The sequence below is a fragment of the Lissotriton vulgaris genome, chromosome 11 (genome assembly GCF_964263255.1).
Source record: "Lissotriton vulgaris chromosome 11, aLisVul1.2, whole genome shotgun sequence".
Taxonomy (NCBI): Eukaryota; Metazoa; Chordata; class Amphibia; order Caudata; family Salamandridae; genus Lissotriton; species Lissotriton vulgaris.
The window spans coordinates 746,363,776-746,391,311 of record NC_141699.1 but is presented as its reverse complement, the minus strand read 5'-3'; the positions used below and the strand labels follow the sequence as shown (position 1 = coordinate 746,391,311).

Below are 27,536 nucleotides of genomic sequence, written 5' to 3'. Positions count from 1 at the left end.
GCTTCTGAGCCAACCACAGCACCGAGACCGCCCTCATCGCTGCCACCGATGACATCCGAGCCCTGATGGACAACGGAGAAACAGCGGCCCTCATCCTCCTAGACCTCTCCGCGGCATTCGACACTGTTTGCCACCGCACCCTAGTGCAGCGCCTCAGCAACGTCGGAATCCAGGAGAAGGCACTGGAATGGATCATCTCCTTCCTCGACAGAAGAACACAGAGAGTCCGTCTACCACCGTACAAGTCAGAGGCCACCGAAGTCATCTGCGGCGTCCCTCAAGGATCCTCGCTGAGCCCCACCCTCTTCAACATCTACATGAGCCCCCTCGCGGCCATCGCACGCCAACACAACCTCAACATCATCTCCTACGCTGACGACACCCAGCTGATCCTCTCCCTGACCAACGACCCCGCCGCCGCCAGAGCCAACCTTCACGAAGGGATGAAAGACGTAGCCGAGTGGATGTCGACCAGCCGCCTGAAACTGAACTCAGACAAGACGGAAGTCATCCTGGGCTCCTCACCCTCCGCCTGGGACGACTCCTGGTGGCCCCCCGCCCTGGGCACCGCACCCAAACCGACAGACCACGCACGCAACCTGGGCTTCATCTTGGACTCCTCCCTCACCATGACCAGACAAGTCAACGCCGTCTCCTCGTCATGCTTCAACATCCTGCGCATGCTACGGAAGATCTTCCGGTGGATCCCCACTGAGACCAGGAAGACGGTCACCCAGGCCCTTGTCACCAGCCGACTGGACTACGGCAACGCCCTCTACGCCGGAACCACCGCCAAGCTCCAGAAGAGACTCCAGCGGATCCAGAACGCCTCAGCCAGACTCATCCTCGACATCCCACGACACAGCCACATCTCCGGACATCTGAAAGACGTGCATTGGCTCCCCGTCAACAAAAGAATCACCTTCCGTCTCCTCACCCACGCACACAAAGCCCTACACGATCAAGGCCCGAGCTACCTCAACAACCGCATCAACTTCTACGCTCCCAAACGTCATCTCCGATCAGCCAGCCACGCCCTCGCCGCCGTCCCCCGCATCCGAAGAACGACAACAGGAGGAAGGTCCTTCTCCTACCTGGCCGCCAAGACCTGGAACTCCCTCCCTCCTGACCTGCGCCTGACCCAAGACCACCTCTCCTTCAGGAAGAAGCTCAAGACCTGGCTATTCGAGCAGTAGCAGCACCCCCCCCCACCCCCCCAAGCGCCTTGAGACCCTCCGGGTAAGTAGTGCGCTCTATAAATGTCTGTGATTGATTGATTGAACCTGCGATATTCCAACTAGCCATTTGGTAGCCTGGAGGGCTAGACACCACGGTTGTCGGTACACGGTTATTTGGGGAAACCACGGTAATTAACAACTCCTCTGACGTGCCCAGGGCTTCAAGCGGCTGATGGAGATCCGTTCTTGCCACATGAGGGGGGGATTCAATAGACAATATTTTAGATGGTTCATTGGGCAGCAAGCATTCAACTAAACACAATTCATTAACCACATCTACCTTGTCCACTGAACCATTGCCCAACTCAGGTTGGGGAGACATTAAATCACAGGTTGGGTGTAGTCATTCCACTCCCTCCAAGCCATCTAGACAACTATACCGGTTATAGTAAAACAAAGGGTTATACTGGGGGGTGTACAGGGGTGGGATAGCTGGTCTCATACCGTAACTTCTTGGTCTTCCCCTTCGTTCAACCCTTAACCAGTCAGGTCCTCCTCTGCCATGGGTTACATGAGTAGGTGGAAAAAAGGACACTGGAAGGGTCTGTATGGTCGAATCAAAGGATCTGTTAAATCCGGCTCAAATATGAAATACCGTTCTAGGTTCTCTAAAGCTAACCGTGATACAATCCCCGTTAATAGACTTAGCTGTCTTGCCTACCCAAGGTGCCCTCCTTACCATAATAATCTCGTTATGAAGATGGGCCGGGAGGGGTCTGTTCCAGTTAAGCCATTTTACGACTTTACTTTTCAGGGAGCTAAAGGTTTCGGTTTCTCCGGTTTCCAGGGCAGGGGCGCCAGCCAAAACCACCATATAACTGTTTGCTTCCGGGGGAAGGTCAGGCAGACGAGGTCTACAGGCTCTAGAGACTTTAATTGGGGAACCTTCTGTTCCGTCAATCATTGGTCCAGGTGGACAGATATTACTGGGTTGGGGTACGGGAGGTAACTGTGAGGGGACATTATTACACTGGAATGGATCCTGAAGTACTGGGGGGGTCCCTTAGGAGGACCGGTAGGATGTTGAGCTACATTAACTTGTTGGGTAACAGGGAGGGTAGGAGTAATCTGTAGGGTGTTGGAGCTACTGGGTTTGTTAACATTGGCTAGGATAGAGGCAGTGGTTTTCTCGATGTTAGACAACCTAAGTTCAATCTTTTCCATTTTATCCTCTAGGGGAAACAGGATCGATTTAAATAAAGTAGCCAGGCTTTCAATAGATATCCCGTTAGCAGAGGAAACTGTCGAAGGAATTGTAAGTGGTGGGGTAGAATCGTGTTGGGTCTTGGCTGATTTCGATTTTCTACCAGCTTTCTTATTATATGATCTTTTCCTTTTGGCAGTAGCCCTTAGTTTCGCCCCCTGTGAAAAAGAATTATTAGAGATGACTTCGGATACAGAAGCAATGGAAACATTGTTAGTTTCTAATACTAGATTGATTTCGGGTAGAATATCATGCACAATAATATCAAGTTCCACGGGGGTCTGGTTGTCAGCTTCAAGACGAGGGGGATGATCTTCCACTATGCTGATAGCGGGATCAGGTGATCTTACATGTGATTTAGCATAAGCAAGTATCCCCAGGGAGGATCTCTTAATGGACGACAGTTCTTTGGACAAACGTTTTTCAAGGAGGTTAATTTCAGTGTCAATAATAGTATTTGCCCTGATAAGAAATTTGTCCATACCTCCAGTTATAGAACCTCCAGCAAGCGAGGACTTATTCCGTGTTTCCCAAGCAGCCATGTGGACCAATAATGCGTGCAGGAGGATTACAACAAAAGTAAGAGGGGTGGCCCGGTCCGGTCACTGCTGGTCACAAACGGGCCCACCCTTGGCCCGGGCTTCGCCCGGCGCCGTCCCGCGCGCGCGGTTATAAGGCTGGATTTATACGTGAGCAATGTGGGCGTGGCTACAGGGAGAGCGGGCCAGGTGACAACGATTGGCCTCGCAGGGACTCCTGGTAGTTGGAGTCCCTGCCGTCACGCTCGCAGCCCTGTATGCTGCCACGAACCCCCTCAAAGGTCCAAGAGAAGCGGGACCCGCGTAGCGGGTCCGGCGAACAGTAGCGTTGGTCTCAGGAGGCACAAAAGACAATCCCAGCAATCACCGTCTGCAGGCGAAGTAGAAGGAAAACCCACCGATGCGGGATCAAGAGGCTGCTTTTACCACCGTTGCAATGTGGGCGTGGCTACAGGTAGAGCGGGCCAGGTGACGACGATTGGCCTCGCAGGGACTCCTGGTAGTTGGTAACAGTAGCGTTGGTCTCAGGAGGCACAGGAGACAATCCCAGCAATCACCGTCTGCAGGCGAAGTAGAAGGAGAACCGTCTATCAAGTACAAATAAGACCTATCGTGCGAAATGGAAAAGTTTCTGCTTATGGTGTCATCGAGAAAACCTCCATCTGTTCTCTTCCGTTCCTCATCAGATATTGCCTTACATCCTATCTCTGGCCAAGTTAGGCCTGGCACATTCCTCCATCAAGGTTCACCTGGCGGCTATTTCTAGATTCAGGCGGACAGCCTCCGGTCCTTCTCTCTGGTACGCTATGATTGTCAAACAATTCCTAAAGGGTCTTTTCAGGGTTTTCCCTCCAGTTCGGCCTCCGCCTCAAAATTGGCTTCTCAATTTTGTTCTTGCTCATCTCATGAGACCTCTGTTCGAGCCTGTTCACAGAGCGGATTTAAAGTTTTTATCGTTAAAGTTAGCTCCTTTTTGGCTTTGATGTCAGCTAGGAGAGTTGAGTAACTGCAAGCTCTCTCCATTATGGAACCCTTTTTACAGTTCAAAAACAACTCTAATTCTAAAAACAAATCCGAAATTTATTCCAAAGGTCCCTTCAAGTTTCTATTAGAATGAGCCTGTAGTTCTAAAAGCTTTTTTCCCTCGACCCACTTGTCCAGCAGAAGGGACTCTACATTCCGTGGATGTCCAGAGATGTCTCAAATTCTATCTAGAACGCACAAAGGATTTCAGATAATATTCACAACTCTTTGTTGCTTATTGTGCTCCTCAAAGTGTTTTCCCCTTACAAAACAAGGAATCTCATGTTGGATTTAAAGTGCAATTCATTATTGCTACCAAGCAGCGGGTAAGCCGCTAGAAAGACAGGTAGGAGCTCACTCCACGAGATCGGTCTCATCCTCTGCTGCTCTCTTCGCTGGAGTTCCTATCAAAGACATTTGTAGGGCAGCTACATGGAGCAATGCCTGTTGGAGAGTAGGGTCTGCTTTCCTATGGTCACCCCACTTTTTGCTTTTTGCTTCACTGGTTTTCGACTTAATGTGGCTGTGGGCCTGCTAATCAGAACCACAGCCCAGCTGCTCTCTCTCTAAATTCACTACAATGTACTTTAGGTACATTACCAATTGGATACTGGGTCACCTTTTGAGCCCCTGTACAGTGTACCATAGGTACCCAGGGCATAGGTGCATCCAAGGCCTACCAGGGGCTGCAGCATATCTTTTGCCACCCCTGGCTGGCCATTCAAATTAACACAACTGGCTGATCACTCAGCTGGGGCAAGGTGGTGTAATCACCCCTTGCTTAGATATAGTATACCTATATCTAACCTTATATCTGGACACATATACACCTATAAGTCACTCCTATGGCAGGCCTTAACAATCCTGAAGGCAGAGTGCTTGGTTTTATGTGAGATGGTGCTCTAGCATGAGCTGGGCCTGTCTGCAGCTTTCGGAACCATGTCCTTATAGCTGTTCTAGGATATTGCCATACCATATACTCTTAAGTGCATTATGAACCTCCCGGTTAAATGCTAAATATGGTTTGGCTTTATCAAAACATGTCGAGTAAGGTGTCATACGATTTGGAATACTACCCCCTCGCCAGTCCTGGCTACGGGGGTATCATTCCACCCTTCTAGAGGGAGAAGACATGTTGTTCCTACTATTCCCGGTTAAAGTTAACCAGAGCCTCAGCATCACAAAATGGATGCTGCTGCCACAGACACAAGTCTGACCTCCTGCTGCTGGGAGTCCTTCCAGCGAGTGTGGCTTGGACAATAGGTTTCCTGCCTTGGGAGGTGCTAGCACCACCCCAGACAGGACTTTGTGTATTGGGACAGGGAGGGCTGAAAGGATTGAGACACTGCCTGGGGCACACAAGGTGTCCCGTGCATTGGCCAGTTCAAACCGGTGCTGGGGCACTCCAGCCCCAGCTCTGGCACGAAACTGGACAAAGGGAAAGGGGTGTATCCGCCCCCTTCCCTGGTCCCACCCATAGGAGGGACCTAGCAGGTAATCCAGCCCCTAAGATTGCTATATAGGTACGAGCTGAGTCTAGAGACTTTAGATTATCCTGACTGAAACTCTGAAACGAAACTCTGAACCTTTATCACTTTACTTTGGAAGAAGACGACTGAAGAATCTCCCTTGTGGTCAAGGAGTGACCACCCTGCACAAGCAGGCACCATCCAGCGATCGACGACTTGCTTTGCCGGCACCTCCCGTCCGAGCCCTGAGCCTGACCAGAATCGGATTCCCAGACATCCAACAGCCCGATCCACAGACCCTGCAAAGCTGAGACCCGTAGAGGCGACGAGAGACGTAGGACAGGCTATCTTGAAAAGTCTGCGACCTGCAAACTGTGCAGCCCCCGCGGCCTCCTCGACGCTGTGCATTGGGGATTGAGAAGCCCCAGCCCCGAGCAGCATCTGCACCAAAGATCACCCCTGTACACTCCACGAGTTCTGCGTGGGGCCCTTTTGCATTTTCCTGCTCGACGCGTCTGCCCGGTCACTTGTCCGTTGGCTAGTGGCCATCTTGGTGACGAATCTGTGAAACTACACCTCTGGTCTGGTTGCTCCAGACTGGCCCTTGCTTCCCTCAAAAGAAGCAGCCTCTCAGACCTTGCTGGTCTGAGTAAGAAGCCCACATCGATTCCTGCGTGGGCTGCCTTTGCCAAGGCTTGTTGGCCCCAATCTTGAAGCCGACACCGCCGACAGAGAGCTTTCTTGGGACAGTCCGTGCCTGCCTCCTGGTCGTCGTCGTCGACGCCTCCTGGTCCACGTGGCTGCAGAAACTAGCTTCCCATCAGCACCTGATAGCAACGCAACATCACCTGGTTCCATCCTGGGTCCATCCTGGTCACTGGCTAGTGACCCAGACTCTGTCCCCTCTGCTTTCAGGTCCTCTACATCTTCGATCCACCCTTGGATCCACCCGGACTCTTCTCTTCTGGCCGCCTGCAGCATCTTTTCTCCAAGGCTCCATAGATCTCCACGACGAAACCCGACACACTTTGGGACCTATGCACCCGCTTCCTGTGGGTTAGGTAATGCGAGTACTACGGTGCTCACTCCTAGTGTCCTAGTTTCAAATGGTTAAGTGCTATTCCAGTCGGAAGACTCCTAAATCTTTAACTTTATAACTTTAACGCACCCATTGACTTCTATGTGTGAACGCGTGTGCCTTTAGACACTGCACACACATCCCGTGGGCCTCCTGCTCCCTAACCATTGTTAGTCCAGTGTAGCCCCAGCGATTCCCAAGGCCCTAGGCCTTACCATTGTTTGTGACGTGGTACTTATACCACTTTTTTAATATATGGTTTAGCGGGCCACCCAGCCCTATCCATAATTGTGCAACTTTTGTCTATTCTATTAAGTTACTTTTTTGTGCTTGGGCTTCTGTGCTCATAAAGAGTTCAGGGGATTTGTTTAGAAATAAATACATATATATTTTGAATATATATCCTGTGGGGTGTCCTTTCATTTGGCATTAAGGGGATTGCATATGGTAAAACAGCTGGCTTCACATGCCCTTTTTAGTTTAGCCTAAGACTGCTTTGTCCATGCTACCCCTAGGATAGCTGTTCTATAAGGTTGACTTTACAACCATCACCAAAAGGGTTGTTTGGACTGGTGCAAGGTGCTCACTAGAATAGTGAACATCGTATACCAGGCCAACTTCTCACAGTGCCCACACGTTCACAAAGCATTACTGCTTGGACTCTTCCACAAGGAGTGAGGCGGCAATTGGACAAGCAGTCCTGAGTAATCTCTTCCAATGAGCTGTGAGCTTTCCCTTCTTCCTATGATTGCACATTTTGTATCTGATAATGTTTTCTGACTACTGTTTCAATGGTTTTTTGCTTCTTATAACAGTATGGATACTAATGAATTTTAATGCTTATGTCACAAAATGTGTTTTTATTGCTTACTGCTAGCTATTCTGATACAAGCTATGGGAATCTATGAAAGTTCCAATACTGGGGCAAGAAAACAAGTTACTTACCTGTAACTTTGGTTCCCCGGTATTGGTAACTTTCATAGATTCCCATGCGCCCACCCTCCTCCCCTGGGAAAGCTCATCCTTCAGCAGATGTGGTTACTGTTACATAACGGCTACAAAAATCTGAGGCTCTGAGGTTCTCTCAGGAGGGTTCTATGGGGTGAGGCTAATCTGATTGGTTGTTGCAAGTTTTTGGTCTCTTTTACAAAAAGAGGTGGATATGCTACAAAATGAGATGAGGCCTAGGCCTTTCTTTCTCTTTTGTACCTACTGCTATGGTATTTTTTATTTACCGAGGCTCCCATTCCGACGACAGGAATGATACAAGCTATGGAAATCTATGAAAGTTACCAATACTGGGGAACCAAAGTTACAGGTAAGTAACTTGTTTTCTTATGTGCATCGCCCTGGTGCTTTTTGATCCGGTAAGTGTATTGGTAAATGAAGGCAGCGCAGGAGTGTTTATAGGCATCTCACTGGTATGCAGGTGTGCCCGGGTGTGGTACAGTAAGTAAAGGGCTACACATGTTTTTGCTTGAAGCGCTAAGTATGCATGTGTGCCTGAGTGGTAAAGTGCAGGAGGGCCAGGGCGTCCCTTATTATGAACACTAGGGCTTGATGAGGAACATGTGGAGGTGGAGGAACCCCCATACAGATTTGGGGATTGCTGCATTCTGAAAGCTGGGTGAGAGACTCACTAGAGGAAGGAGGAGCCAGGCTATTCAGTACTCTTTAAAATGTCTCTTTGATTTTTAAAGAGGTCAAAGGTCCCTGGAAACATTTCAGGGAAGAGATAGGTTGATAATATAATCAGAAAGATTAGGGTTGGGGCCATTGTAATCTTTTGACGCACATATCACTGAGGTTGACGTCCAGGTGTGATCCTCTAGTTACTCCCTTGGCCTATGTTTGGGGCTATCCAATTTGGATACACTACTGCTCTGATGGACGGTTCGTAGGAGGAATAGACACTTCAAATTAGGCAACCCCCAAAACTTGAACTTCAAAGAAAGAGACATTAAATCACATTATTGTCCGGAAATGGATTTTTAAAATGGGAGCTATAGCCTCTCTAATTGTCAAACTGAAGGTACATCAGCGTAGAGAAGCGCAGCACGTTTTCGGTTTGTTGTGACCAGGATTTAGGACTGAGGGTCTGCCAGTCTCCCCTGTGGGTGAGGGGCATCACCCAGGTGAATCAAGAACAGTCGTCTGGAGCACCAGCTTCTGTCTGACCCAAGACCAGGGGAGCCTGTGGCGAGAAGGAGATCACCTGGAGGGCGCCAGGTCCAGTAGCTAGGATGTTACCACACGTAAATTGGGAATGACCACGATCCTTAGAAGGGAAAGTGGAACTCTAGAGCTGAGCCAGGTAACGCTTGTGTGCTGCATTATTGTTTCTGGTGTGCTGAATTGTACTCTGTTAGTAGATCAAATCTTTTTTTCATAAAAGTAAGTGTTGGACAGGACAATCAATTAATGGGGTTGCTGGATGGTTTCTAAGTTGAGCTTGTATTCTCCCTGCCTCCTCCCGGAGATGTCTTGGACTTAATCTGCGCTACTAAGAGTCAGGTGCTGAGGGGATACTTGCCCAGTTGCTCAGAGCCCAGAGTAATCTAGGCTCCAGGACATCAGAGATGAAAGGCCTCAACCACCAGAGTTTGGTCCAGTAACGCCAGCCTGCCCCGTGGTCCTGTGAAAGGGGTTCTGACTTGCAGGTCAGACATTTCCAACCCATGTCAAGTTCCATTAATCTTCTAAACAGCTGTTGTAGGACTTGCAGCCCAAGCATCGTAATCTAATTGAAACTAAACTGACCTTTTGAAACTTGTGCTTATTTCAACAGTAAAATGGCACCAGGGCTGGAATGCTGGCCACAGCTAGAGTGGGCACCCTCCAGTAAATTTCTGTTCATCGCCCTTAAATGCCCGGGCTCTGTGGACAGGAACCCTCGATATTCCTAATGACACACTCAAATTAGGATGACCTCTGTCTTGGATTCCTGTAGATTCTAAACCCGAGTTTACTTTAGGTTTCTGATGGAAAGCTTACGGTGGCTGCTGAAGCACTGCCAGCAGGGGATCCTCGTGCTTAGTCTCTGGCTCTGTCAAAGTTATTTGCATGAATGAGTTTCATTAACTATCTCCTCGGTGCTACAGTTTCCATATTCGGCCTCCAAGAATCGGGCCAACCAAAGTATGCAGAAGGACTTTGAGTGAGATGAAGAGACTTTTTCTGCGTACTGGCCTTTACTGTGCCTAAGCGTCTGGAAAAAAGTGATTGTGTGAGCTCTTGTGTCTGTAGAGAACATCTAGGAAAGACAGGACTGCAGGAGTATCTATAGATGTAGTAAAGGCAAAGAAATAGTATAAAGCCCACCAACACCAACATGATTAATTCCCAAAACTCACGGTTTCAAAGCAAAATTTAGTTTTTGCAGGTTGAATGGTCAGCTGTGCATGCGATTTATAAGAAGCCCATATAGGGCATAGGATTTATAAATCTTCCTTCAGCCCACCTACATCATTCCTTGAGTGTCTATTTATGTTCGTTTGTTGACCTTACATAGCCTCATTTGTCTCTCTTGATGTAAAAGATCTTTGTTAGACCCTCTTCTTTGTAGCACTGCTGGCCTGTTGATTAGCCTAGATGCCCACTGCATCTGATAATATTCCCTTTTGCCGGGAGTGCCTCACTCGACTTGATGGGAAAATGGAATGTACTTGTGCTGATTTCCTTAAGTGGTCTGCAATTAAAGCTACAACAGAGGAAGGATACCACAGGGGGACAAGATGTTGTCTCGAACCTTATGTCTAAAGCCACAGCCACTGTTGAGACCTGTTCCTGTCCCTGCTCATTTTTCACTGGTGTCAGTGTTGGTCCTGCTGCCAGCTCCTTCCCCACACGATGTCTCCCACTAACAGGTCAGCTTCCTCTCCAGCTCAGATAGTGCATTGGTTGCCCCTCTTTCACTCTTACTCCTGAGCATGCTGTAACTCCTCTGTGGTGCTGCCTTACATCTGCTCTAATCTGGGGGAACCACCCGTGGTGTCGTTACTAGCTCCATTATCAGTCTCCTATCCCTCGGACTGTGGTGAAAAACCCTTTTAGGTGGACGCCTTTAATTATCAGGTTGATTCCTCCTAGTCACGGGTACTTTGTGGTTGGGTGCAATTCATAAGCCCCCATTTTCAAGCACATTTGGTTCCCAATGATGTTTCAACGGTCATGAGAATGGATCTGGTGCCGGGAGCTAAAATAAGCCATCTGCAGCCCCAGCTGGATATGCCCCCACTCTAAATGTTTATTTTTAATATTAAGGCTTCCATTCTTTGAAACACTGGCTTTGGCATTACTTTTTGCATTCTGTCGTTTTAAATTGTAAAATATTGCGCTTTTCAACTTTATCCTCAGTTTCTTTTCTGTGTACTCTATTTTTCGAAATTCTTCTTTATTCGCTATGTTAATTTTTTTCTGCATTTTGGTGTTGATTTGTTTCGGTTACATATAATTATTTTGGATTGTTATACTGTATAGAATAAATTAATCACAATAAATAAAAAAAAATATTTCAAATAACGTTGTAAAAAGTAGAAACGATGAGATCAGTTAATACTGTTAACTGTGCCAAAAAGAAATATTTGCTTGTGCGTATTCTGTACAGAATTATGATGTAAAGACATGTGTAAGAGAAGGTAAGAGTTGGAGCAATAAAGTTGTATACAGAACAAAATGAGTGAGCAATAGACTCCACGAATTATATAAAAATCGACTTATGCTTATGTTCCTGATTCTTGTTTCTATATGATATTTTCTCATATTAAAAGCTTATTTCAAGAGCTTATTTTTGATTTCTGGAAAACTTTTAAATGTTCAAGATTATATTTGAGAAAATATTGAGCTCTAACAATCGGTAATGGTGCTCCTGTCAGCAGCTAAAACACTACAGCATTAAAACTGTTGCTTTTTTTAATGGGAACAGTTTTACCATCCGATTGGCCTCTGTGATGATGCAAATTCTGCCTTTGAAACCATCCCAAAAATATATTTTGTCACACTTTAGAAACTTGTGATGTGTGGAGCGCCCTGCTGCCACTGGTGTGGCCTTCTAATGCTGTGGCCTAATTTGAAGGATTGCGGATCTCAGGTTGCATGTTTGATTGGAAGGTGTATTATTTGTAGTGAGTCCTACTGTGCAGAATTGAGTGTTTTAGCTAATAAACACACTTCTACCTTGTTAAGGTGAATATGGTCCATCATCTATGAGGCAGCAGTAGAATCATAAAAAAAAGATTATGCATGTTTCTGCGTCCAAAGTACAAGGAAACACCTCCTTTTAGTAGTCTGCACAACTATGGCTGCTGATATCTTAGAACTGGTGTATGCTACTAAGTCCTTGGTAAGGGTGATCTGTTCCGCGGATCGGCGCAGTTGTTGTTCCAGAAGTTCATTTCTCACAGCAGTTCGAGTTTTGACTCTAGGGTTGGCCTAAGTTAGGTCCTGGAGATGCTGTGCTTGTAACTCAATTTGAGAATAGCTTTTACTCCTGCAGTACATCACTGCTCTGAAGAAGGTGCGAGTGTATCCCATCTTCTTTTAAATTTACAATCTTGTGGGTGGACCTGTTGCCCATTCAGATCTTTGTACAGTTTAAAGAACAGTGAGGAAATAATACAGAATAAATCTTTCTGCCCCACCTAGGCTGCCCAGCAGAATTCCCAAAGGGGAAGGTGGCCAACAGCAGCAGCTTCCCTTTTGTAAATGGGACACCATGTCCTTCGGGGAGACTGTAACTTTTCAATGGTTTGCGATTGCCATCAAACATCATTGATACATTTCATATTACGATTCGGAATAAGTCGTCCAGTACAGGCTTTACCAGTTTGTAGAATGGGTTTAATACATTGTACAACATGTTTCGCACTTGCGAACCCTGTAATTTTGCGAATTGCAAAATGAAGGAAGTAATCCACATTATCTATTCCTTGCACTAGCCAAATAGGAAGAATTGTTCAGTGAAACAAAGAAACCATTCAAATGTATGTATGTTCACCCGCCATGTCACAATTCTAAGTTAACCTTGTAATTTAATTTGGTCTTTCTAGGCACAGCACAGGAATATGGGGGCATCATACGACATGGAGCAAAACTCCTCTTTGCCTTCGCAGAAGCTACGGTACCAAAGATCACAGTCATCACAAGAAAGGTGATGCAAGTGGAAGGGGTGGTGCCTTTTGTGGCCTTTGAATTCAATAAATATTGCATATATTGTCTTTTAGATACATGTATGAAAGCGCTGTAGAATCACCCACAAATGTATAAACTTGTCATAATAACATCTGCTACACTAATTGGGTCAACGACCATGGATGAGAACTTGTTTCTCTCTAGATTTGGTGAGTGTAGATTAAGATTTTATTATGCTGGAGTCCAAGTGATGTTACCCGTCTTGTTACTTGGTTTTCAAGAGTTCTCTCTGCCATATTTTTAAAAACAATATTTCAGTCTTTTATTTCTGTATTTTTGCAAATACCTGTTAAGAAATATGATTTACTCTATGGTATTAGCTGAATCCTCACAGACAATAACGTTGTGCTGCTTCTCCCTTCATCAGACATAATTTAGTTGTAAACCTTTTGACCTGAAAGGAAGATAGTTCACTATGAATAGTGGGCATTAGGAGATATGGGCTTGAGACTAATAGACACTGTAGACGTAGAAAATATGTGCGATATGCCATAGAATTCTATTTTTGGCAAGAGGATGGTAACTTCACTGGAGGATATAGAACAATGCAGCTGCTGTAGGTTTGGGGGAGTACGTGGGAAATGTTTAGGGTAAGAATAAGACCAAATGTACTTCAAGTAATGCAGCACATCTTCAGCAGTAGCCGTAGGTAAAACTTTTAGGCCGTGAAAACCTGCCTGAATTTACTCAAACCGAATGAGTGAAGCAAGTGAGCCCAAGTACTGTATGAAGGAATTGGAGGCGTTCTCCCCCCTGCAAAATTCTATGTCAAAATAGAGGATACAATTGTACATTTTATACCACATTTCGCCAAATAACCTGTCACATGCTTCCAGATATCCTGCAGCTTTCTGCTCTCCTCCCTCCTTACCATCTTTGCAGCCATCTGATATAGTTTATTCTCTTCTGTTCTTTCGTCTCTTTTTGCCCTCAATCTCCACTTTAACCATTTTCACTATTTTTCCAGTTCATGCCTGCTTTTATTTTGTCCATTACCTTTCAATGTCTTACTTCCTTTACATCATTTTCACTTTCTTCCTCTGCCTTTGACCTAATCGCATATCTTTCTTCCAGTCTCGTTTCCACTCTCCTTTTGATCTAACGTACCTCCACCAGATCTCTATTTTGTTTTCTCCTCCTTTTCTCACTAGCTTTTCATTTGCCCCTATTTTTCATAACCACCTTCCTTATTTGCTCTCATGGCTGTTACCGGCACTCCTGTGCTCTTGAAGGGCGCCAGAAATATTTGCATGTATTTCTTGCACCTCATCTAGGAACACATAGCTCTCCTATAAATAGAAAACATTTATGTCTGGATGGCCAGGAATGTCAGTAGGTTCAATACGCTCACCCAATGATGCCCAATCCGTGATAACACCATTACTATAGGAGACTTCTACAGTCAGGCTTAACTGTCTTTGAAGCAGGGCCATTAAACTAGAAGAATGAATGGTCACTACACAGCAGCAATGATTGCACCGAAACGCTAGGCCTGGGGAAGTTACATGGTGCAAATTTACCCTACGGAACTTTTAGAGCCACATTACTCTAAGAGCGAATTCGGTCATATTCTAAGAGTTTACTTTTTTGATCAGTTTATTTCGGTGTCAGATAGCGTTGTTGTGCAACCCCCAAAAAATACTGATATTTTGGCCACACCTCTGGTTCAAAACAAACTAGAGCAAAATAGCACACCCTAGTGGTAATGGTCATTAAGTTAACACTAGATGTTATCTCCATTGACCTGAAATTCACAAGTTAGGTTCTCATGAAGGTTAGCAAACAGTATTATTAAGTGGGTCAGTAACATTTGTTCAACACAATTTCTTAATTTCGGTTAGAAAAACCATAAAAGAAACAACCACACAAGTCATGATTAGGACATACTAAGCAAAAAAAGAGAGCGTTCAGGAGACACATGGGCAAATAGGAGATAAAAAACGCTCTAGTTGACATAAGCCAGCATGGAAAATGCCATGGGATTACAATTCCCAATAATTCATAGTTGAAATCCCTCTGGCAAGACAAGCCGGAGCTATCAGGCCACAAGGTTAAAAGGGTAAAGTGCTAGTGCATTAGCAAATATTGTACAAATCAATTGCCAAATTTATAACCCACATATTAAACAACAAAGAATAATTGCTCCTTATCCTTAAAAAATTGCCTTGAGCTAGATGAACAATAGACAAGATTAAAACACATGAAATATTGACATAAAAGCAGCTACCTACAATAAAAAGAAAACAAAATTGGGGATTAAACCACTCTCGTCTGGTCAATACGGTCTCCATTTTGTCGCTCAAGACCAGACAACGGTGTTAGCTGCGCCCTCCTTCTAATCGCCCAAAAGTAGCCTAGGAATTTCGCATTGGTACAGGCTAAAAGGGGTCTAGCATCTGACTTTAGTATGCGCAAGGCTTCTTTAGAGATTCGGGTCCCTAATTGTCTGCACACAGGAGCTAACCACTTGCTCCTTGGTTTTACATAGGCTGTGCAGGCAAAAAAGACATGGCTTATTGATTCATGTGGACATGAACAGGATGGACAACCCTTGGGTTGGGATTTATTATTCTGTCAGGAGTTGGTTTAGGCGTTGATTGGTAAGCTACCGTGCCAAAACTGTGTATACAACTTCCTGTCAGCTGGCGCATTGATGATATCAAAATAGCTTTCCAAATGACAATTAATTTTCAAGTCAATGAAAGCATCTGTTAGGCTGCCAAGTTGTCTTTTTATAAAGTTGTTCTGATCTACCCATGCCCAGTACATAAGTTTTACTTGGCCTCTGGAGTAGGATGATATATTGCCGGTAACCTAATTAGGCAAGCCGATGATGGACCGAAGAGCGTCTACCTGTTTAATCCAGACATTTTTTATGTATTATCCAAATTAGAGATCTCACAAAGGACAGCAGCATAAGGTGCCAGATCAGGAGTAGTGACCAGTCTGTGCCAAAACAGCAATGGGCGAAACCTCGCAAGATTGTTGATAGACTTTAACCCAGAACAAGCTTAAGAGGAAAGAGAGGAATGCTTTGGGGAAGGGACACCAAATTCCTGAGGAACTTATTTGCCACAAATACAAGGTCATTTATCCAGTATTGGGGAATCTTTCATAGATTCACATGCCTGAATCATTCCCCGACGCCGAGGCGGGAGTCCCACGGTAACAATTATACAATAGCAGTGCCTTAGTAAAAACTGTAGTAGGCTGACAAGACTATAGGCCCGAAAAGGCCCAAATCTTAGTAGCCTATCTACCTCCTTATGTAAAAAGAACTGAAAAATAGTTCCAACCAATCAGAAGTCAGCACCCTCTAGAACCTTCCCAGCAGAGGCAGTTCTCCAGAGATTTTCACCACACGTTGTGTGGAAGGGAGTCTCCCTGAGTGCCTACTCAGTTTTTTTCAATTTTCTTTCAGAATGTCTGAAAAGAAAGCTCTCTTCAAGGCTTGCAGGACCTGTGATAAAAGAGGGTCCATGTAGATGACCAGCACAAGGACTGCATCTACTGCCTACATCCTTATCATATTGTGAAGGATTGTAGGATTTTTCGAACCTTCCCTGCCAAAACTATCAGGGACAGGGAGGCAAGAGTTCTTTTATGGCTCAAATCATCTTCTACAGATGAGGAGGACAAGGCCTCTACTTCCAGCAAATGAGCCAGATCCAGAGACAGCTCTTCTCCTGAGGGGAGAAAACATCATAAACCCTCTCAGAGCTTCAGATCACTCAAGGAGGTAGTCTTCACCTCCTTCTGGATCACCTTTACCTCCGCCTTCAGATTCTAACAAGTCTTCTGCAACTAAAACAGTGAGTAAAGCCCAGGTCAAGACTCTCACTGGTGTCTTCTCACAGTCTCTGTGACTTCTTCTACATCAAGGTCTTCTACTACTATATCTACTAGAGCTATAACTTCTCCGATAGTGTCTTCTAAAATTTTGTCCTCTAAGAAAACTTATTGGGGCACTGCCTCTTCGAAATCGTCGTCGACTACCTCGCCGATGTTAATCCAGTCGACGACGGTACCATCAATGAAGTCACCCTGTCTACGTCCAAATTTTCGTCGACGAAGAGCCCGTTGACTCTCAAAATCTCGTCGGCGAAGAGCCCGTTGACGGTAGGTCCATCAGTGAAGAGCCCGTCGACGACGGCGCCGTCGACGTCAACAATCCCGTCGACGACGAGTCCGTCGACGACGGCCCCGTCGACGACAACTTCGTCAATGAAGAGCCCATCGACGGCAGCACCGTCGACGACAAGCCCTTCGACGACTAATCCATCTATAATTCAGTCAGTGGTCACAACTGTGGTTCAGACGCCCACGTCGATAAAGAGCCCTTTTCTGTCCTTAGGACCGCCTTTACAATCTTGGTCTGGATTGCCTCAAAGGTCTCAAGCTTCTCCTGTTGCGTATACTCATTTTCAACTGAAAACTTATCATAGACAGGAATATTCCAACATTTCTCTTTTGTTACCCTCACATTTTTTAGAGACCTATGTAGAGGAAGAAGATTCTGACGAAGATGATGATGAGGAGGAAGGCCCATTTGGGATTGCGCGCCATCCATCAGAATTAGAAATAAAATGTCAGGGTGACGATGAGGAGGAAAGCTTCCATGAGCATTTTTACCAGGAAGATTGGTCTACACCTTATCATAGACAGTCGCATAAAGAACCAAGATCGGAAGACACAGGTCATCTTCCTTCTTCGTTAATTCAGGATTTACAAGCCGTGTTGGCCGATTAGCGACAGGTTTCCACCTACAACCTCTACTCCGACAATACCTAGTGTTCCAGTGGTTACACTGACTCCACCGTCACAAGAGCCTGCCTCACCAACACACCTTGTATATCCAATGCCACAAGGTAAACAAGATACTTCATCTTCTGATGACGGAAGAGAAGAAGGCGAATTACCTCATGGTGATGGGATTAGAGATCCTTGGGATGACTATGTAATTCCCATGCCATCGCCTCCTATGCCACAACCCTCTGACTCGCCGCCGGAGGATATTGGCGGCTTCCATAACATAATGCAAAGAGCTGCTGCGCGGTTTGAACTTCCAGTTACTATTGAACAGTCGGGTAGTTTTCTTCACAACTTTAAAGAAGGGTATAGGAGAATCACCAGGGATGTACTGATTTATAGAATTCATCTGGAAGGAAGGCCTTAAGATTATGAAGACACCTGCCTCAATTCCTGCAGTCCTTCCTCGAATCGAGAAGAAGTATCGAACAACACCAGATGCTCCATCTTGTCTGCTGGGTCATCCGCACCCTGATTCGGTAATTTCACAGGCTGCACAACAGAGGTCGAAAAATCCGTCTACCCCAATCTCTACACCACCAGATAAAGAGGGCAGACGATTGGACTTGATAGGAAAGAAGTTTTCCACCAATGCTGCTTCATCCATCAAGGCAGCCAATTCTCTGGCAATGTTGGCACATTATGACCGCCAGATGGGGTCAGAGTTATCAGAATTTCTGGAGTTGATACCTGAAGATCGGCAGCAAGAAGCACGGAGAATAGTATTTGAGGGAGAACGGGCTACATCGGAAATAATCAATTGCGCTTTAGACATTGCGAACACTAATTTTAGACAGTTAGCTGGATCTGCTGTTCTCAGACGCCAGGGATGGCTCAGAGCGACCTCGTTTAGACCTGAGGGGCAGACGAAGATTCTTGATATTGTTTACGATGGCGAGTCACTCTTTGGTAAGCATATTGATGACGCTTTATTGACCATCAAAACAGACACGGATACGGCTAAGCCGCTGGGTACCCTGCAATATAATAGAGGATCTTTCAGAGGCTCTAGGGGCCGTGGTTTTTCCTCGAGAGGAAATTACCACAGTCAGCAAAACGGACAATATCAATCTCAATACAAGCAGCCTTATTATCAGTCATCATACAGGCAATCATCCTCAAATAATTTCTCTCGTCAAGGCGGACGCCGGCGATCGAACAATCAAGGCCGTGACTCCAACAAGCGACAATGAGCTTTGCCGGACGCCAGTCTAATCTTCTTCCCTTCCTGTGGGCGCGAAGATCTCCGCCTTTAACCCACAATGGCAGAACATCACATCGGATCAGTGGGTCCTCTATCTTGTACGAAGAGGACACACTCTGGAGTTCATAAAGAAACCACCTACATCTCCGCCCAGGGGTCCCCCTTCCCCTCGTCTTCACTTATTGTTCCAAGAAGCCTTTAAGATGTTTCGCTGGAATGCAATAGAAAGAGTTCCAGTCATGCAAAAAGGGAAAGGATTGTACTCTCGATTCTTCCTTATAAAGAAAAAAATCGGGGGAGTGGCACCCGATTTTAGACTTGCGCAGACTCAACAAGTTTCTGAAGAAACAGTTTTCAGATGGTGACGTTAACAGATGTGTTGAGCTGCCTCAACGAAGGGGACTTTATGGCTTCTCAGGCCTGGAAGACGCCTACTTCCATATCCCTATTCACCCCAAACATCGCAAATACCTACGATTCACTGTGGCTGGCGTTCACTTTCAATTCAAGGTGCTTCCATTCGGGCTAAAATCAGCCCGAGAATATTCACAAAATGCCTAGCTCCAATTTCAGCCACTGAGGTCTCAAGGAATGCAAGTCTTTCCATACCTCGACGATTGGCTGCTCAAGGGTCCATCAAAAAAGGCTACGAGACAAGCTGTAAAAAGTGGCCTCAATCTATTCTCAAATCTGGGACTTACTCTCAGTGCCAAAAAGTCGCAGTTGCAACCTCTCCAAGTTCTTACCTTTCTGGGAGCAACTTTAGACACCCAACAATGCAAAGCGTTCTTGACCCAGGATCGACAGAGCAAATTACAAAGCTTGGCAAGGTTAATTGTAAGAAAAAGGTCAGTTTCTGTCCGAACATTCGCTTCTCTTCTGGGGATGTGCTCTTCTGCGATCAGTCTAGTCCCACTTGCAAGGCTCAGGATGAGACCACTGCAGGAAGAGTTGCACAAACAATGGTAACAGGCCGAAGGATCATTCGGCGATTCCATAAAGGTGACCACACGAATGATACAGGCTCTCCGCTGGTGGTCAAAAAGAAGCAATTTATCTCCAGGTCTCACGTTCCTAGCCACTTTTCCAGATTTTGTCCTAACTATGGATGCATCTATGGAGGGATGGGGAGATCTCCAAGACCTTCAAATTCAGGGTTGTTGGTCTCGACACTATCAGGAAAAACACATCAACAGTCTCGAGCTGAGGGCCATTTTCCTCTCTCTGCTGCAAGCATTCCTTCCGAGAATTGCGATCTCCTTGGTGCTGGTACGTACGGACAATACCACCAGCATGTATTATCTCAACAAACAGAGGGGAACGAGGTCTCTCTCCCTATCGCAGGAAGCTCAAGAGATGTGGGAATGGGTTATCAAGCAGGGCATAACACTTAGAGCAGAACATGTCAAAGGAACTCAAAATTCCCTAGCCGACAACCTCAGCAGATCTCTCTCAGGTTGCCACGAATGGGAGCTGGAGCAATTGCAAGTGAACAGGATCTTCCGAATGTGGGGCATACCAACTCTAGACCTGTTTACAACACAACAGAACAGCAAATGCCTCTATTACCCAGCAGGTTTCCTCAACGGGGATCAAGAGGGAATGCCCTGTACATGCGATGGTCAGGGATTTATGCGTATGCTTTTCCCCCGGTACCATTAATCCCGAGGGTTCTGCAGAAGATGAAGAGGGAACATTGCAGTCATATCCTAATTGCTCCTCGCTGGCCGAGGCAGTATTGGTGTCAGGAGTTACTTCTGTTGTCACAACAACATCCGATTCGGCTCCATCCAACAATAACCATGTTGACAAGAGAGAAAGGTCAGATTCTGCATCCGGATCCACAATCGCTTCACTTGCACGCATGGCTCCTGACTTCTTAGAATTCAAAGATCTAAAAATTTCTCAGGAGTGTAGGGATGTTATTTCTAAAGGCTGCGCTCAAAGCACTATTAAAACATACCGTTTTAAATGAAAGCGCTTCTGTCATTGGTGCGAAACAAATAACTTACATCCACTTCAGGCCCCACCAGAGGATATTCTTCCCTATCTACTATCACTGGTTAAAGCCGGTCTAGTATTCTCATCCATCAAAGTCCATCTTGCTGCGACTTCTAGATTCAGAAAGAGTTCTAACAAGCCATCACTTAGTTCTTTGTCACTTACAAAAAAAAATTCTTAAAGGGCTGTTTCGAGCCTTTCCTCCAGTTCAACCTCCACCTCCAAAGTGGGATCTCAATACAGTTTTATCTCAATTGATGAGGAGACATTTTGAACCAATTCACAAAACTGATTTAAAATATTTAACCTGGAAGGTAGCGCTTTTGTTAGCCCTCACCTCAGCCCGGAGGGTTAGTGAAATCCAGGCTTTCAAAATGTCAGAATCTTTTCTTCATTTCTCTAAAGATTACGTTACTTTGCGAACGAATCCAAAATTCATTCCAACGGTACCATCTCAATTCCAACTGAACCAGCCTGTAAAGCTTAAGACTTTTTTTCCCGGATCCAGTTACACCGGCGGAAAAAGCTTTACATTCTCTTGATGTGAAACGTTGCTTGAAGTTCTACCTTCAAAGGACTAAGGATATAAGGAAATCTAATCAGCTGTTGATCGCTTATGGTCAAGCCACGATGGGACAAGCTGTTACAAAGGCAACGATAGCCAGGTGGTTATCTTCTGTCATACAATTTTGTCATGATAAAGCCAACAAAATGTTGCTCAGAAAGGTTAAGGTGCATTCCACCAGAACTAGGTCTGCTTCTACAGCCTTGTTTGCTGGGGTCACATTGGAGAACATTTGCCGTGCTGCAACAAGGAAGAATGTCCACCCGTTCACGAAACACTACTGCTTACAATCTGAGTCGCAGGACGATGCAGCAGTGGGAGAAGCTGTTCTTCAACATCTGCTTCATTAAGGCTAGACTTTTGAAGGTCTCTTATAACTTGTTAATGTTTCTGATTGTCAAATTTTGTTCTTAAATATGAAATATGTTAAATGTCTATACTTGTTTCATATTAGAAGGTTGTTGCATTTATTTGTATATGCATATTTTAAGTGCTCTATAACCTTCCGGTTGAGTGGGGGGATATTTAGATTGACGCTTTGTCTCCCACCTTCCGCAAACTACATTTTTGCATTTACTGCTTGCTACTCTGATTCAGGCATGTGAATCTATGAAAGATACCCCAATACTGGATAAGAAAACAAGTTACTTACCTGTAATTAAATGTATCCAAGAATTGGTATCTTTCATAGATTCACATGCACCCACCCTCCTCCCCGGGCAGGACAGTTCTCTAATGGGGATACTTACTCCTCACTTGTGCTAAGAAAGTCTGAGGACAACTGCCTCTGCTGGGAAGGTTCTAGAGGGTGCTGACTTCTGATTGGTTGGAACTATTTTTCAGTTCTTTTTACATAAGGAGGTAGATAGGCTACTAAGATTTGGGCCTGTTTGGGCCTATAGTCTTGTCAGCCTACTACAGTTTTTACTAAGGCACTGCTATTGTATAATTGTTACCGTGGGAATCCCGCCTCGGCGACGGGAAATGATTCAGTCATGTGAATCTATGAAAGATACCAATACTGGATAACTGTAGTTACAGGTAAGCAACTGGTTTTCTTGTTATTTATAGGGCTTAGAAGCAGAAACTATCGGTGTAAAGAGCATTTCAAATTGTGTAGTACGGTACTTGCCTGCATAAAGAGGAACAATGTCATGGGTTAAAATCAAGATTAGGTGAGCATAATATGAGAGTACTTTTAGTGTCAGACAATTAAAGGCCAGGTAGATCTTCGGTGGAAAAGGAGCAACATAGCTTGCGATCAAATGCAACTAACTTCACCAGCCTGGCAAATTAGGAATTATAATATGAATGCCTTTATTTAAAACAAAGACTCTAGTAAACACCCACCTTCCTGCCCTTCACGGGGCATGATGGTGATACAAAGGCGGACCATAGCGTATCAGGGTCAGGAGAAAAGGACAGCCTACCAGTACTGTGACTGTCACATGCCTGGACACAGAGACAAAACCTGGATGAACGCCTCCTCAGCCCCCGACATCGCCATAGCCATCCTGGATGGCTACAAGATCACCCGGAGGGACCGCGTCAACCAAACCGGGAGAGGCATCGCCATCGTCCACAGAAACACCATCCGCATCACGACCAACTCCGACGACACCCTCACCGCCGCTGAGCACCTTCACTTCCAGATACACACGGACCCCAAGACCACTCTCAGAGGCACCCTCCTCTACAGACTCCCGGGACCACGCACACAATTCAGCGAAGCCATTGCAGACTTTGTCAGTCCGCACGCCCTCACCTCCACAGACTACATCCTCCTAGGGGACCTAAACTTCCACCTGGAGAACAACAAGGACTGCAACACCGCCGCCCTGCTGGACAACCTCGCCAACCTCTGACTCAAGCAACTGGTGAACACCCCCACCCACTACGCTGGCCACGCGCTTGACCCCATCTTCTCCTCATGCAAGCACATCTCCTTCAGCCACTCCACCGGACTACACTGGACAGATCACAACTGCGTCCACTTTAACTTCAGGAGAACCACGACCCACCACCACCCGCAACAGGTTCCCCGCAGAAGCTGGGGCAAGATCACCGCCGACCAGCTCACCGCCACCCTCAGCCAGAACCCGCCCACTAACGCGACTGACCCCAACGAAGCAGCCCGCAACCTCACACAGTGGCTCACTAACTGCGCTGACGAACTCGCACCACTGAAGAATCCTCCCAGCAGACCCGGCAGCAGGAAAGCCTTGTGGTTTACCAACGACCTCAAAAACTCCAAGAAAACCTGCCGCACCCTCGAGAAAGCCTGGCGCCACGACCAGACAGCAGAACGCATGACAGCCTTCAAGAACGCCACCCGCAAACACCCCCAGCTGATCCGCACCACCAAAAAGACAACATTCAAGGAACGACTGGACAACAGCAAGGAACTCTTCAGCATCGTTAAAGAGCTCTCCAACCCCAGCGCCTGCAACAACGACATAACACCCTCACAAGACCTCTGCGACTCACTCGCCTCGTTCTTTCACCGCAAGATCGCCGACATACACAACAGCTTCGGCGAGCTGACCACGCACCCAACCACCGAACCAGCGCCCCCCCACCACCACCCTCTGCACCTGGACCCCTGTCAGCACTGAAGACACCACCCGCCTGATGAACACCACCCACTCCAGCTCCCCTACCGACCCCTGCCCACACCACATCTTCAACAAAGCCGACTCCATCATCGCACCCCAACTCCGGAACATCAACAGCTCCTTCGCATCCGCCACCTTCCCAGAGAGCTGGAAACATGCCGAGCTGAGCGCCCTCCTGAAGAAACCCACTGCGGACCCCACGGACCTCAAGAACTTCCGCCCCATCTCGCTCCTCCCCTTTCCAGCCAAAGTCATCGAGAAGACCGTCAACAGACAACTCTCCTCCTTCCTCGAGACCAACGGATCCCTCGACCCCTCAGTCCAGTTTCCGAGCAAACCACAGCACCGAGACCGCCCTCATAGCAGCCACCGACGACATCAGGTCCCTGCTCGACAACGGGGAAACTTCTGCCCTCATCCTCCTGGATCTCTCAGCAGCCTTCGACACCGTATGCCACCGCACCCTGATACAGCGCCTCAGCAACACCGGAATCCAAGGAGCGGCACTGGAGTGGATCATCTCGTTCCTCGCCGGTAGAACCCAGAAAGTCTGCCTCCCCCCGTTCCGATCCACCGAAGTCATCTGCGGCGTTCCGCAAGGATCCTCACTCCGCCCCACCCTCTTCAAATTCTACATGAGCCCTCGTGCAGTCATCGCTCACCAACGCAACCTCAACATCATCTCCTACGCAGACACCCAGCTGATCCTCTCCCTCACCAACGACCCCGCCACCGCCAAAGCCAACCTCCAGGAAGGAATGAAAGACGTCGCAGAATGGAGGAAGATCAGCCGTCTGAAACTGAACTCAGACAAGACGGAAGTCCTCATCCTCGGACCATCTCCTTCTCCCTGGGACGACTCCTGGTGGCCCCCTGCCCTGGGCACCGCACCCAAGCCAACGGACCACGCACGCAACCTGGGCTTCATCCTGGACTCCTCCCTCACGATGACCAAGCAAGTCAACGCAGTCTCGTCATCCTGCTTCAACACCCTGCGCATGCTCCGAAAGATCTTCTGATGGATCTCCACCGAAACCAGGAAGACTGTCACCCAGGCCCTCTTCACCTGCCGCCTGGACTACAGGAACACCCTCTACGCTGGAATCACAGCCAAACTCCAGAAAAGACTCCAGCGCATTCAGAACGCCTCAGCTCTACTCATCCTGGACATCCCTCGCCACAGCCACATCTCTGCCCACCTGAAAGACCTGCACTGGCTCCCCGTCAGCAAGAGGATCATGTTCAGACTCCTCACCCATTCACACAAGGCTCTCCACGACACGGGTCCGAAGTACCTCAACAGCCATGTCACATTCTACACACCCACCCACCCGCCAGTTCCGATCTGCCAGCCTAGCCCTCGCCTCTGTCCCACAAATTTGCAAATCCACTGTCGGAGGAAGATCCTTCTCCTTCCTGGCAGCCAAGACATGAAACTCCCTCCCCACTCATCTACGGCTGACTCTGGACCATTTCTCCTTCAGGAAACAACTCAAGACCTGGCTGTTCGAGCAGTAGCGACCCCACCCCCCACTAAGCGCCTTGAGACCCTATGGGTGAGTAGCGTGCTCTACAAATTTTGTTGATTGATTGAAAGCTAAACACACAGTGCGCTCTGCAGTGTCTAGGGGTCTGTCATACCCAGCGCATTGTCCGCTCTTTCGTCCAAGAAACAGAAGAGCGTATCTCTCTCCGGAGCTGAGTGTGAGACCCTGGGTCGGGGTAATCTTAGAGCAGAGTCCGGGGCATATTTGAAAGATGTGCTTTCTAAAAATTCCTGAAATATGGCTGCAGTAACTAGAATGTTACAAAGTGTAGCAGCAGTGCATTCAATATCACGTCAAAAGGGCAGTTTAAAGTTACTAGAATGCAACGAAAGTGCCTTAATGAGTCAGTCGATGTGTGTACTTGCTGTTTTGATGCCAATATAACACTGGAAAAATAAAGTAAAAAAAAATAAAAGTTACTAGGAATTAGTTGGCATAATTTTCAACAGCCGGTAAGCGACCCTCCTCCCACCTAAAGCCACTAGTAAAACAAAGCGTGATAGGAAACACGGGAGAACTCACTGCACCAAGCAATTAAAAGAGTGTTGCACTCCATGAAGTCAGTAAATAAAGATTTGTTGTCTGCTCCCTACCAGAATCCTTCTCATCCCCTTGCAACATTAATCTGCTGCGACCTCACAAAATGAGGGTGGAGCCCATTGTTCACATCCCGCCAAATACCACCCCTACTCCCACCATACCATCATAGGCATGCCCTGCCTCCTGCTATTCTAAGCTATGGGACTGTGCTGACTCCGCTCTGTGCCACACCAATACATGTCCCAAGTCATACCGCAGCAGCTCCACTTAATCTAGCATCACTCACCCCCCGACGCCACTGTGCTAGTCTGTGCCTCAAGAGCGAGTGAAAGCCTCACCCGGCACATTCATTATTCAGGTGGGAATGCTCCGCCCCTCAAGCCCATGCTCCCCAGCCACAACTGGTCTTCAGCTAACAAATATGCTGGTTTAGAAATAAATGTCATGGAATGCTGTATTATACATTTATTTCTGAAAAAAAAGAAAACCTGTAAGAGTTGGTTCTCAAGGATCAGGTTGAATATCACCACAATATTATCATTGACGTTAAGATTGACAATTACAGATAGTCTTGTTTTGTCTACTGTTGCACCTAAAAATGCCTCTGCAACAAATAACCATAACTTCTGCTGTATCAGTTACTGAACCCTTATGGAATTTACTTTCATCTTACGCTACTCTTACATTCAATTGGTCCTCCAATGGATCTTACTCTGTGCTGAAGGGGGTTGTATATTCAGAGAATGGACAGTTACCCAATGAGGACCAGGAATAAGATAACTTTATCTAAACCCATTTCAACAACTCCTAGATTAATTTTTCCCATTACATTGATAACCCAATTAAGGTTCACTCTAAATGATGAGACAGAACAGCAGAATCAGATTAAATATTAAAGTTTAGTTATTTAATCTAAAGGGTAAAGAACCTTTGCATTCAATAAAGTGGCATAGAGCACTAATAATAAATTAGTAGTTTCATGAAATGTACCAATCCTCTGAGGTTCAGTGAGAATAAGATGAGGAAAAGGTCCTCAGTCGAGGCAGATTCTGATCACATACAGCGTACATATCGATAGAGATAGGAAGTCAGGAAGAGCCTGAGTAAAGACTCTCAGGAGAGTTCAGGAAGGTTCCAAGTAGCCAGTCAAGTTCGTCAAGACAGTGATCTGTCTCAGTTTGCGGCTGTAACAGCAAGAGTCACAGCGACATGACCTGAACCCTTCATTCGGAAAGGTTTAATCTGCAATCAGGATACCGTCTGCAGTAACGAGCCCAAGTTCCCGAAGTCTCAGAAACCAGTAGCTCAATAGGCCAAAGAAGTTTCTAAAAGCTTTCACGTTCTCCCAAAATGAGCAATTGTACTGGAAGAGTTCCCAGGGTGACACCCCTTGACATCACCCCAATCTGTCAGGCCATTCATTTCATTGGTGAGTCTGCAATAGAGTGATGGTGATATGGCAAAAAGAAAACACAAATCCGGAAAAGTTAGGTGAATCGGACTCAGTTCCTTAGA

The 27,536-nt window shown here is 46.6% G+C and overlaps 1 protein-coding gene across 1 annotated transcript in view; it reads left to right on the top strand.

Moving 5' to 3' along the window:
- The window catches only part of PCCB (propionyl-CoA carboxylase subunit beta), a 468,181-nt gene that overhangs the window by 350,277 nt on the left and 90,368 nt on the right, over positions 1 to 27,536 (top strand). Inside the window, exon 12 of the mRNA XM_086943865.1 lies at positions 12,599 to 12,699. Coding sequence (XP_086799991.1) covers positions 12,599 to 12,699 — 101 coding nt within the window. The remainder of the gene's footprint in view (positions 1 to 12,598; positions 12,700 to 27,536) is intronic.